The 14,166-nt window shown below is 35.9% G+C and overlaps 1 protein-coding gene across 1 annotated transcript in view; it reads left to right on the top strand.

Annotated features, from left to right (window-relative positions):
* The first annotated feature begins 1,384 nt into the window (after positions 1–1,384).
* Positions 1,385–14,166, top strand: part of LOC141611948 (caffeoylshikimate esterase-like) — a 42,226-nt gene continuing 29,444 nt past the window's right edge. Inside the window, exons 1-3 of the mRNA XM_074430612.1 lie at positions 1,385–1,673; positions 1,769–1,895; positions 1,982–2,128. Of these exons, the coding sequence (XP_074286713.1) occupies positions 1,647–1,673; positions 1,769–1,895; positions 1,982–2,128 (301 nt within the window). The 5' untranslated portion in view covers positions 1,385–1,646. The remainder of the gene's footprint in view (positions 1,674–1,768; positions 1,896–1,981; positions 2,129–14,166) is intronic.

Below are 14,166 nucleotides of genomic sequence, written 5' to 3'. Positions count from 1 at the left end.
TTAGATGAAAACCTAAGTGAACCAAAAAATATTAGGGAGTATAACTAAAAAATATTAGGGAGTATATTTTAGCCATATCTCACATACTATCGCATATGACAATGAAGATTACTTCTCGTCATTCGCAATCATAGCCTTCAGGCTTTAACATTGGTCAATAATCTACTATCGTGATCATAAATCCAAGCTGATGAGCTTAAGTTTTATACGATGATCATAGCCCAATAAATTTAATGATTTCGATGTCAACGTCTCCTATAAAAAGTAGAATTAATATCGTAAGCGAAAAATAATCCAAACCACAAATCTCTAATCTCTAAGATAATACTAAATCATAAAAGAAAAAATATAAAATTAAAATACTTGGAGATTATAATATATATATATATATATATATATATATATATATATATATATATATATATATATATATATATATATATATATATATATATATATATATATATATATATATATATATATATATATATATTATCTAGTACTCTATCAAATTAAAACAAACAACACAATAAAACTAATCACAATAATTCATTCATGAGATGTCATGTAAATTAGCTGAATAGGATCATATGCATGTTTGAATAACAAATATTTATATTCTAGATACTTTGTTTAAGCAGAGGCATGCTATATGATCAAATATTCTAGAAAATATGCTTTATAAATTTTAAATAGCATACCCCATACGTGAATAACTCAATTTTTAATTATGATGGAATTTGAAGATAACAAAAAATCTAAAATTGTACTCGTATAACATATTTTCACCCTAATTAAAATGCCTGAGCATGTTAATCAACCATGGCATCATGGATTAGCCATATTCTTCTAATCTGACATTAAAAACACAAAAAAAAAATTAATTAGATTTATTAACACAGTATCAACAATTAATCATATGAAGAACAAAATAGATAACATAACCTAGCAAAAGAGCAGAACGAACAAAAATAAAATATGCTTGGGTAGAAGTACGTAGGACTCTATTTATAGTGAATTGATATATTGTAGGTATTATTTTAGTTTGTATACTTCTCAAACTCTACCGTAGCTCCTTATTTATTAATATTTTATTAAACTTTAGATTAAGATTTACCCTATGTATTTCGTAAAAGTTGGGGACTCTGTAATCGCTCGAAAAAAGCTTCCTTTAATAATATAGATAGATATTGATTGATTGATATTGATTGATTGATTAATAGGAGTATTTAATAAAAGTTTTATGTTATACGATGAACACTAATTCGTCTTATTATTCCTTTCATCCTATCCATATATACAAAACAAGAATATTATCATGAGCGGCAATATTGAAGTCGTATTTCATCTACTCATTGTTTGATATAGTCGACAAAACAAACTGTGCAATTGGGCCAAATTGATAAGCATAAAGATAACACCATTGACGACGTAATCCACACGAATCTTACATTATTTCTTTCAAAATAAAGAATGAATTATACGGAGTATCATCCAATCCAATTTCCCCTTTCTTTTTTACTATTAAATTAAATAAATTAAATGCCTACGTTCTCGCATCTCTAATCTTACTATTTCGTTACATTTATCGCTTATTTTCTTTGTTCTTCCTTTTGCTTTACAACAATCGTCAAATTTCCAATAACATGGTTTTCAATGTCAAATTTGAAGAGGTAAGTGACAAAATATTAACCAAACGTCTATTATTCTTTCATAAAAATTATATAATTTGTTTTCGTTTAATACTTTTGTTTATATAATAATACAGGAATATATAATTAGTGATAAAGGATTAAAGCTTTTTACGTGTCGATGGTTGCCGGAAAATCAAGAACAAAAAGCCTTAGTCTTCTTATGTCATGGCTATGCCATGGAGAGTAGTATTTCCATGAAAGGTATAATCATTTTTCTTATGAGAATTCATAATTTTTGCCACGTTTATATTAGGTTTAATTACGATTAATGGTGTGGTTTAATTAAGGTACCGCGAATCGACTAGCAAATGCGGGATATGGAGTATATGGGATTGATTATGTTGGGCATGGAAAATCAGAAGGACTTCATGGATATATTCCAAAATTTGATGACCTTATTCGAGATTGCGCTGATCATTTTGCCAAAGTTTGTGGTAACTTACTTATTCATGGATACTCGAATATATTATGTTCCAACATATTTTTATTTAGTGTCGTTCAATGTCGCTCATTTACTCGCTCTCTCAAATTCAAGTGCCTTGGTTTCAACTTTCAAGGGTTATTTAGTGAGATGAATTATGAATATATTGTTGCGCACTTGAATTTTAATTGATGGAATATAATTTTATTTGGTATATATTAGTATTAATTATAGAAGTTCTTATGAGAACGAATATGTTAAAGTTTTTGCGCACTTGAATTTTGAATGCTGTAATGACATCCATATCAATCATAAGATCCTAGAAATTCGTTAGAGAAGTAGTCCAAGTGGACCAAATCAACTATATTAACACGCCATTTCTTTGATTTATTACATTTAAAGTGTAATTATTAATAATGCTCATTTCTCTATATAAATAACGTGCATTTACACGGGATTAATACAAAATTTAAAACTCTATAAATACCGTGTATTCAATGCACGGGATCTATATTATTCCTTACTAAAACAATTGGTCTACGACTCTACGTAATTAGAATTTTCCATTCTAAACGAAAAGTATTTGTAAGAATGAGGAGGGTTAGGGATGAGTTACTATTCAAATAAGGTAATTTAAAAACAATTGAAATTTTTTAACTAAAATTATTATTCTTTTCACTATTTATCCGGAACCCATTCCCGCCAACCCTATAATTTTTATCTAGATAAATTAGCGTTTGTTTCCAACAATTTCATGCATTTGTTCAACTTAAACTACTTTTTAAAAAGTGTTGAGTTTATGGATTCAAGTACCTAAGAGGGGGAGGGGGTGAATTAGGTACTATTTTTAAAAAATTTATAACTTCAACTTTATTGAATTAAAGAGAGTTACGAGGACAAAAGAGATGAGAAGATACTTTGAATAATATTGAAAGATTGAACAAGTATCACGATGAATGTTTGCTGAAGTATGAAAGCAACAATCGTTCTGACTGTATCTATTTGTCTCAGTTTGTGGAATATGACTGCAGACCAAATGCGACAGTATGATGAACTGTTACTTCTAGGTAAAGCAAAGCAAAACAAACAAACAAAGTAAATTGCAGCGGAAATAAAGTAAAGAACAATGAACACGAGATTTTTGAATTGGTTCGGCAAATACTCAAGTGCCTACGTCCAATCTACCTTTTTATTGCTTTTCTTTTAGTGATCTACTCCGACAACTAAAAGACCCTTACAATAAAAGACACCAACCTACTCCGGTTGTAAAGCTAGTACAAGAACTACTCCGTTCTTATGACAAGCTAACTCGCAACCTACTCCGGTTGCCAACTCACAACCTACTCCGGTTGTCAAGAGTTAAAGACTACTCCGTCCTAAACTCTACTAACACACTTAGAATGTTATAGGATCAAGTTTCCACTAACACATTCTTAACAAAGAATAGAGGTGGACAACTTTTACAAGATCAACAATTCATAAGCAAGAGAGTTTAGTATAGAAAAGCAACAGTAGCCACGACTGTAACAACTTGAAGACACTTGAAGACTTTTAAAGGATTTTGCAAATAAACACGATTTTAAGCTTTAAAATTAATTTGCAAAGATGGAAGAATTAATTCAGAAAAGTCTTGAGGATTTATGAAGGTGAGGCACGGTTTATATAGAGGAGGTGAGTGAAGGGGTTGCTAGGGTTTTGAAGGGTCAAAGACCTCACATGTGAAGGGCAATAGCAACCACCCAAAACTTGCACCAAAGAGGGCTCTTTTGCAAAGGTAAGAATGGGGAAAGATGGTTTGAAAAATAACTTTAAAAGCTCATGCAAATTCAGAAAACAAAGGGAGAAAAGACAAGTCACATGATGACAAGTTAACACTAAAATGGCAAAAAGCATTCTTTGTTTTCTTAAAGAGCCAAAGGGTTGAATTTGCATAAAGAGGAAACATTTTGAAAATAATAATTCAAACCACTCTTTATTGAAGACCATCTCCTTATTAAAAATCTGATTTTTATCTTTGAAAAATAAGAGTCACGTGAAAGGCTTTTGAAAGATAAAAAGAGACTTCAAGTTTTACGAGTTGTGGCAATAATCCAAGCAGCTGTTTGCGTGTGAAAGCAACAGTCGTCTGGACTGTTTCTATTACTCTAATATACTCTACTTTCTTGCTTGTACATTAGATGACACTTGACTTAATACAAAGGGATTAATAACAACTTCAACACTTCTTAATCCATGCTTGATATGATCAATAAACCTGAAAAGGTAACTAAGATGACACAAATCAAATGGGCATGTTATCATCAACACAAGGAACCCAACAAATTCCCCCTTTGATGATGACAAGCCCCAAACGAATGTATAAGCAATGTAAACACCTTAATTCAAGATTTTAAGCAAGCAAGATCAAATGATAGAGAAGGGACAATATTACCTTACCTAAGGCAAAAGTTATAATCAAATTACCCTGACAATTTTACATTGCCCCAAAACAAGAATCAAGCTAAGAAGGTTAGACAAGCCATTAGTTTAATCAATAAGCAAAGAGATTCAAAGCATGAGTTTACCTTTTCCCCCTCTTGACATCATCAAACGGATAGGGATGTCAAAAGCATTAGAGTGCAGATAATTCACAAGAAAACACAAAAAGACACATGTAATTGTAACAAGGTAACAAGGTCAACATAAACAGAGATTAAACATAAGTTAATCAAAGTTCAACATGGCTAAAGATAGTTTAAAATACACCACCAAATGTCAAAATAACAAGCAAAGAAAATATTGTTTTAGAAAGGCACAACCGGTGGGACAAAATGAAAGGGCACGGGTAAAAGGTTAATAGGCCGAGAGGGAAGGGAAAGGCTAAGGGGAGGAGGCTTGTTCACCATCCGAGCCACTACCCAAAGGATCATCATCCACATGAGCATCATCACCAACTTCTTTTGTTGACACAAGGGTGGAAATGATATCCACCTCACCACGGATGAGGTCCATAGTAGAAGCAAGGGCCGAGATTGCCAAGTCCTTTTGACGAGCATCTTCCTTAAGCCACGCACCCAACTCAGCCACGGCATTAAGCACTTCCCGCATACCACCCGTATTCACTTGACTCGATGACCCAACCTCCGGATCCTTCTTAATTTTCACCGAAATTAATTCATCATTTTCAATTTTGATAAGCATCTTCCCCATTTGCCCATCACTCATAACATCACACATATCCAACGAACCCAAGCTAGTATTCACTAACACCCCTTGTGCCTTGAGCACAACCGATAACCACATTCCATAGGGTAAGTGAATCATGCTAGAAGAAGGTCGACGAAGCTTGGTCGAAATGAGTTGAAAGCGTTTAAACATTAACCCGACTAGGTTCACCTTCTTATGGGTAGCAATGTGATAAATAAGGTATTGTTGGGCTATGGTGAGTTTTCCCATATCACCCGAGGGATAAATAGACCTACAAAGCATGTTGAAAATGATTCGAAGAGGAGGTGGGATTTGGGTATTGCTAATTGGACCAGGAGAGACAGCTTTGGGACACACGGTTTGAGCAACACTAAGAGGTGAGGCATAAGGTAAAGCAACCCAAGTTTCGGAGGGAAGTTTGTCATAACCTCCGACTGGAATATCAAGGGCGGTAGCGAAATCAGATTGAGACAGTTTAAGAGGCTTACCATTCACCTTAGCCGTAAGAGATTCACCAGATTTATCAACCCGTACCGTTGCAAAGAACTGAATCACCTCGCTCACAAACACCGGCTCACGCATTTCCAATAATTTTTCCCAACCTTGAGCTAAGACCATATCACGGACTGAGTGAAAAGCAGGCGGCTCGAACCATGTTTGGTTGTAAACCCGAGAAGAGTGAATTGCTTTGATGTTCATCAACCTCTCACAATTTTTATAAATGGAAGTAGGGAGGTCAATACTCTCAAGATGATCCCAAACAATGGCCAAGTCCCATTTCGAGGTTAGAGAGACCGGATCAGAGGGAGAAAGGTATACAAGCTTTTTCTTCAAAGGTTTCGATTTTTTCTGGGGAGGTTCACTAGGATTTTCAATTGGAGTATCAACAATGGGGTTATCGACATTACTCTGCTCGATATTTTCTGAAATTGGGGGTAATTGGGATGAAGAGGCTTTTTCTTTTCTTTTGAGGTTCTTTTTCACGGAGTCGGGTCGGACTCAGGACTTAGTCGGATTCTCATTTAAATCAAACTCGGTTTCTTCTTCAACATCTTCAACAACTACCGTAACCGGTTCAGAGGAAGAACTCGGAGCAGTGGAGCTTTTCTTCCGACCACCACGTGTGCGCCGTCCTACCATTGTGGAGATGGGAATGTCGTCGGATGATGGAGGGTCAGTGGGGTTTGGTGATGGTTGTGGGTTTGGTGGATCTGGGTTTGTTGAAGGAGTCGTGTTTGAGGTTTGAGGTGGGAATGCGTAGGAGATTTTGGTTGGGGTCATTGTTGGAGTTGTTGATGTCGGTGGGTGTGATGTGACAGGTGGTGAGGTCAAGTTTGTTGGTTTGATGGGTATGTGGGTATTGAAAGATGTCTTGACCATGTTGGGTTAATAGGTAGGTGAGATGAGGGAGTTTAGTGGATTTGGAGATGAATGGTTTAGTGGATTGGGATGTTTGGACGGGTAGGCGTGGAAGGTGAGTTGAGATAGTAAATGGCCCATTAAATGTGGTAAGTGAGGTGGTTGGCCCAACTAAGCATATTTAATCACTCGAAATGAAAACGCAAGGTAGCATATAATAAACGTAAATTTAGATATGAGGTTGAGTGATTACCGACTCACAAACACGGTGTCAATTTTTGGTCTAAACATGATGTCAATGCACTTAGAACACTTAATAACATATATCCAATTTTAATTAAATCAATTAAGGAATTTTGTAAAACTCACACTAAAATCACAAGCTATTAATTAACCCAATTTCTAGTCTAAATTTCTCAAAATGTTCTCTTGCAAGTGGCTTAGTAAAACTATCGGCAATTTGATTTTCGGTCTTGCAAAAGATAAGTTTAATATGTCCTTTTTCCACATGATCACGAATAAAATAGTGACGAATATCAATATGTTTGGTTTTAGAGTGTTGAATAGGATTTTTGGAAATATTTATTGCACTCGTATTATCACACATTAAAGGAATGGAGTCAAAAATAATACCAAAATCCAAGAGTTGTTGTTTTACCCAAAGGAGTTGAGAACAACAATGTGCCGCACTAACGTACTCACTTTCGGCCGTAGAAAGAGCTACCGTGTTTGGTTTCTTTGAGGCCCAAGAAGTCAAGCAAGGACCCAAGAACGTTGCAATTCCGGAGGTACTCTTTCTATCTACAGTGCACCCCGCATAGTCCGCGTCCGAAAAGCCTATAAGATCAAAAGGACAATGTAAAGGGTACCATAGGTAAAGATTTTGTGTTCCAATCAAATACCGAAGAATTCGTTTAACGGCTTTGAAATGTGATTCTTTCGGATTTGCTTGGAACCTAGCACATAAACAAACGCTAAAGAGAATGTCGGGACGACTTGCGGTCAAGTAAAGAAGTGAGCCTATCATACCTCTATACACCTTATCACTAACATTCTTACCGAGTTCATCTTTGTCCAATTTGGACCCGGCTACCATAGGTGTATCATGAGGCTTACCATTAGTCATCCCAAATTTCTTAAGCATTTCCTTAATATACTTTTGTTGATGGATCATGATTCCATCTTTCGATTACTTAATTTGGAGCCCAAGGAAGAATCCTAGCTCACCCATCATGCTCATTTCAAACTCCGATTTCATTAGTTCCGAAAAATATAAGTAAAGGAGTTCATTTGTTGCACCAAATATAATGTCATCAACATATACTTGTACAACCAACAGTTCACTTTGGATGTTGCTTTAAGAACAATGTTTTGTCAACGGAGCCTCTTTTAAAACCATTTTCAATAAGAAATTTAGACAATCTATCATACCAACATCTTGGTGCTTGTTTTAAACCATAAAGAGCTTTGTCTAATTTGAAAACATGGTTAGGCAAGTCATTGTTCTCAAAACCCGGTGGTTGCTCTACAAAGACATCTTCTTCCAAATATCCATTTAAGAAAGCGGTTTTGACATCCATTTGGAAGAGTTTAATGCCTTTGTGAGCCGCAAAAGCTATAAGTAATCGTATGGCCTCAAGTCTAGCTACCGGTGCATAGGTTTTATCGTAATCAATACCCTCTTGTTGGTTATAACCTTGCACCACTAGTCTAGCCTTGTTCCTTACAATTTCTCCCGAGTCATCAAGCTTGTTGCGAAAGACCCACCTAGTACCAATGACGGTGCGATTAGGCGGTCTAGGGACTAAGTGCCATACCTCGTTTCTTTTGAATTGATTGAGCTCTTCTTGCATAGCAAGCAACCAATCTGCATCGATCAAGGCGATCGTTATATTTGAAGGTTCAATTTGAGATAGGAAGGCATTGTGGGCACAATACTCATTGAGATGAGCGAGATTGTTGACGGACGATCTTGTTCGAATTCCCGAGTTGAGATCACTTGTGAGATTAGTGAGTGGATGAGAGCTTTGATGTTTCCACTTCTTTGGAACAATGGTTTCTTGTTCCCCTCAACAAAGATCGATCCACTGTGATGTTGTTTTATTGGCCTGGAAGGTTCTTCATCCTCACCTTGTCTTGGGTTACTTGATTACGGAGGTGGATGCAACGATCGTTGGGTCCGTTGCTTCCAGAGAAGAATCAGAGGTGTTACGTGTTCCCCCGAGTTCCGATCTCCTTTGAAGGTGACGGTCTACGTATCATGTTGCAATTCGGTCTTTGGGAGCTTCTTCATCCGTGAACACGAAGTCTTTTCGAACGAGACCAATCTCAAACTCATCATCCTCATCCTCATCCTCATCATCCATGTTTTGTACCTGTCCAAGCACACTAGATTCATCAAAAATGACATGGATGCTTTCTTCAATTAACAAGGTTCGTTTATTGTAAACCTTATAGGCCTTGCTATGATCGGAGTACCCAATAAATACTCCTTCATCACTACGTGGATCGAACTTACCCAAATTGTTTTTACCATTGTTATGAACAAAACATTTGCTTCCAAAACATCTAAAATATGAAATGTTGGGTTTTCTTCCACGTAGCGACTCATAGGGAGTTTTATTCAATATACTCCTTATCATGACACGATTATGAATGTAGCAAGCGGTATTTACCGCTTCGGCCCAAAAGTTCTTAGGCAACTTACTAGATAATAACATTGTTCTAGCCATTCCTTCAAGGGTTCTATTCATCCTTTCAACCACACCATTTTGTTGTGGGGTTCTAGGAGCCGAGAAGTTATGGTCTACACCATTGTCATCACAATAAGCACCAAATGATGAGTTTTCGAATTCGGTTCCATGATCGGTTCTCATTGAAACAAGTTTTAAACCAAGTTTATTTTGAATCTTTCTTAACCAAATTAGAAACTCATCAAATGTCTCATCCTTAGAGCTTAGGAAGAGTGCCCAAACGAACCTAGAGTAATCATCAACAATGACACACACATAACGACTACCACCTCTACTTCTAGTTATCATTGGTCCACATAAGTCGATATGTAAAAGTTGCAAAGGTTGAGATGTACTCATAATTCTTTTGGATTTAAAGGAACTTTTAACATGTTTACCTCTAGCACATTCATCACATACTTTATCAAAATCAAATTTTATATTAGGAATGCCTTCAACTAAGTCAAGTCTTTTAAGGGTATTAAGAGTTTTTGTACTAATATGACCAAACCTTTTATGCCATAACCAAGGATCATTGTTCATTACACTCATGCAAGACATGGTGTGACCGGATAGAGAGTTCAAATTAGTTAAGTAAACATCTTTGACACGTCTTCCTTTGAGTATTAGTTCATTAGTAGTGGCATCAAAAATTCGACACATATTGGCACGAAATTCAACAACATTACCCTTATCACAAAGTTGAGAAATGCTAAGGAGATTATGTTTCAAACCTTTGACAAGCCGCACATTGTCGACACAAAGTAAGGATGACTTACCAACTTTTCCAATACCAATTACTTCACCTTTCTTGTTGTCACCAAACCTTACCGTGCCACCATCATATGCTTTAAGTGAGAGGAATTGGCTTCTATCACCCGTCATGTGACGAGAGCATCCACTATCCAAGTACCAATTGCGGCCGCCTCTCACCAAGCCCTACACAAGATTAGTTTTTGAGTTTAGGAACCCAAATGAATTTGGGTCCCTTTTTGTGATCAACATAACTTGTGGTGTCTTTCTTAATGTTCATTTCTTTTAATGTTTTGGTGTTCTTATCAATGTCATCAAATCGTTTTGTACATCCATTAAAAACATGACCATTGTCACCACAATAATTGCAAATGATGTATTCGGGAAGACCTACATACTTCCTTCCTCTAAAATCGTTTTTAGGCTTACGGATGCAAATCGGTCGACTGTTCCATTTGAACCCCAAACCAGCAGATTTATCACATTTCTCGGTTTGATTCGTGAGGAAGTTTAACACGGTTTGACTTCCTTCCCATTTTTCAGTGATGTTCTTACACTACTACAGATACAGGCTATAACAACGGTCAAAAACCGTTGTTATATAAAAAAGCGGACGTTGTTAAAGCGTCCGTTGTAGAAGGTTTTAACAACGGTTGGTTTACTTAAGGAAACCGTTGTTAAAACTATTAACCACGGTTTTATGTATAAAAACCCGTTGTGGAAAGTGTGACTCAATTTTGGGGGGAAAGTTATAACAACGGGTTGTAATATACAAAACCGTTGTTATAACTAAAGACAACGGGTTGTTTTAAAATAACCGTTGTTGTTTGTTATTAAAAAAAAAAAAAAAAAAAAAAAAAAAAAAAATTAAATATTAATAGATGCATGCATAATTACTACTGTTAGAATTCCAATGCATGCATTATTCGACATTCACTTTGTACATATGAACGGATAATATGGAATGAGAAGGGTTAGTAATAGGATTTGAAGCAACATTATTGAGAGAGATGATGATGATTATGGCACAACTTCCTAACATATATATTAATTAAAAAGCAATTAACTCAACCCACACATTGCTTAGTATAAATACATTGCATATCTCAACTAACATTTCCATTATCTCATATATTCATCTCCAAACTCTAATCGTTAAAACAAACTCTACTTAATCTTTCAAATCAAACTCAAAAAACTCTAAGAAAATGAATGATTTCATCCTAAAGACTCTTACCATGATCGAGAACAACAACAACTTCATCCGCCGGTTCCTCCATATTGAGGAAAGTTTCAGGAGCTACCTTGCGAAAGCTCGATCCGCACTGAAGCACGCCAAAGAAGATGGCTTTGGAGCGGAGCGAGAGCGATTGCGGCTATATGACGATATAGCAATCTGCTGAACGGAACCTCCAAATAGCCAAGGAGGAGAGGATGGATACGATAGAGCACAATAAGATCCTCCATGAAAATATAAGAATTGCATTTTTACATATGTAATTTTTTTTTTAATTTATGTATTTATAAATATATATATATATATATTAATTATGTTTATCTTACTTCTTCATCTTGCTTCTTCATTGTTTTAGTAACTAATTATGCGAACAATACTTAAACAAATAACATAATGGTCGATAAAAACACATATATGCAAAAGAAATAAATAGAAAAAGAAAATAATGACGATGACAAGTGTGGCGAGATTTACGATAAATACGTAACGTAATAGACGATGAAATCACAATGACGGCGAGAAGATAAAGCGACGATGAGAAAGAGAGAAATAGAGAAAGAGAGAAAGAGAGTGTGTATGTGTTTTGTGTTTGTTTGTCTGTTGTGTTTGTGTTTGTGTATTAAGGGTTGTGTTTTGTGGTACGCAGCAGACTTACATTTGTGTGGTTTATAGTATGGAAGGTATTGACAACGGTTATTAAACAACAACCGTTGTGAAATATGTTTTAACAACGGTTGTAAAAAACACCCGTTGTCAAATATGTTTTAACAACGGGTTTCAAAAGTAACCGTTGTGATTACTTTTCACTAACTTTGCGCCAATTTTGCGCCAAATTATTAACAACGGTTCCGCATGTGTGACCCGTTGTTAAAAATAATAACAACGGTTTTTATAACTATACCCGTTGTAATTGATTTTAGTAAAATTCGCGCCATACATTCTACAACGTCTATTGTGATTTTCGTGAATAATCGTTGTTAAAGGGGCGTTGTAGTTGCCTAAATTTGTAGTAGTGTTAGCATTAACAAGTTCATTGGTCAAGTCATTGACACGTGAGAGAAGATGCAAATTCTTTTCCTTTTCTCTTTTAAGTTCATCATTGTTAACACTTTCTATGGACAATCTTTTCTCAACAATGAAGTCATGGGTGTGATTGTTGAGTTTAGACACGAGATATATGATTCTTTCTTTGGACTCTTCATATTTAGATGTCATCTCGTCAAGTCTTTTGCTTAGATCAACGACTTCATCGGATCTATGGTGAGGAGAAGACCTAGAAGTGCTACATTCGGGCATACCTTTTTGAAAGAAAGTAAGCCTATCATGGAGATCTTCTATTTCATTCTTGAGACAAACAACCTCACTCTTAAGACACTCATTTTCATTTTCCAACCATTCACTCTTTCTTTTAAACTTGTCTAAATCGTGGTCAGAAGCAACAGTCTTAGACACTGTTTCTCTTAAGTCTACAACTTCAACTACAAGGTCATAGATCTCATTTTCAAGAGCATCTTTGTCCTTCAAAATATCATCACGTTCCTTGGTTAGAGAGGAAACTTGCATCACCAAAGTAGTGTTGACATTTTCAAGGTCAGATACATCCGTGGGGGTCAACCTAAGACGCTCAAGTTCTTTAGTCAAATGTTTGTTTAACTTGTTGACTCTTTTAACTTCATTATATGCCTCGGATATGTGACAGTGTGTGATCTGTTGCTTTTAGTTCATTTTTGATTAAAGTTCTCTTGAGCAATTTCCTCAATCTCATTTTGCATTATATCAAGCTTATTAGTTTGAGACCGACACTTATCAAAAAGTTGGTCAAGAAGCTTACATACTTTCTCTTTGGAGTAAGTTCTAGCCTTGGCCTTTAGATGATTTACCTCGTTGTCGGAATCGGAGTCGGAATCGTCGGGGTTAGCCATGAGGCATCTTAAGTGTTCAAGTTTTGAGGTTTTTGAGACTTTTTCTTTACCATGATTTGCAAGACACATTTTAGCCTCAAGTTCCTCCTCGATGAGTTCCTCATCTTCCTCGGAGTCGGACATTCCCCATATAGCACTCATGACTCTATGTTTATAGTCCTTTTTAACCTTTTCTCTTCTTTCCTTAAATTTGATTCTTCCCACTTGGGACATTCTTTAATTTGATGAGTTTTATCACCACATTTAAAGCATCCCACGGTGGAGGTAGGTCGTTTCTTAGGAAAGCATTTTTTCGAGTAATTATTAGTGAACCTTTTGTTACCTTGTCCATTGACCAACCCGGCTAAGTTCCTTGTGAACATAGCAAACTCGTCTTCCTCCTCATCTTCTTCATCACTTGGAGAAGATGTGAGGGCGAGACTCTTTCCCTTTGATGACTCACTAGAATGCTTATCGAGGTTAAACTCGTGAGCCATTAGTGATCCCATTAGTTCATGAAGAGATAGGGTTGACAAGTCTTTAGCTTCCTCTATGGCGGTGACTTTAGGTTGCCATTTAGGGGTTAGACTACGAAGGATTTTTCGAATGATGTCCTCGGACTCGAAATTCCTTCCTAGACTTTTAAGCTCATTAATAATACAAGAAAAACGTGAAGAGAAACTATTTAAAGACTCGTCCTTTGACATTCTAAACATCTCATATTGTTGCATGAGAAGGTCAATACGGTGTTTTCTTACTTGGGACGTCCCTTCATATGCAAGTACAAGGGAATCCCAAATAGATTTTCTTAGTAGGACACCGGAGATTCGACTAACTTCCCCCTCACCAACACAACGTTGAAGAATCAACATTGCTTTGGAAT

Source organism: Silene latifolia, chromosome 11 (assembly GCF_048544455.1).
Source record: "Silene latifolia isolate original U9 population chromosome 11, ASM4854445v1, whole genome shotgun sequence".
Taxonomy (NCBI): Eukaryota; Viridiplantae; Streptophyta; class Magnoliopsida; order Caryophyllales; family Caryophyllaceae; genus Silene; species Silene latifolia.
The sequence above is the reverse complement of the archived record's forward strand: the minus strand, read 5'-3'. Positions and strand labels throughout refer to the sequence as shown.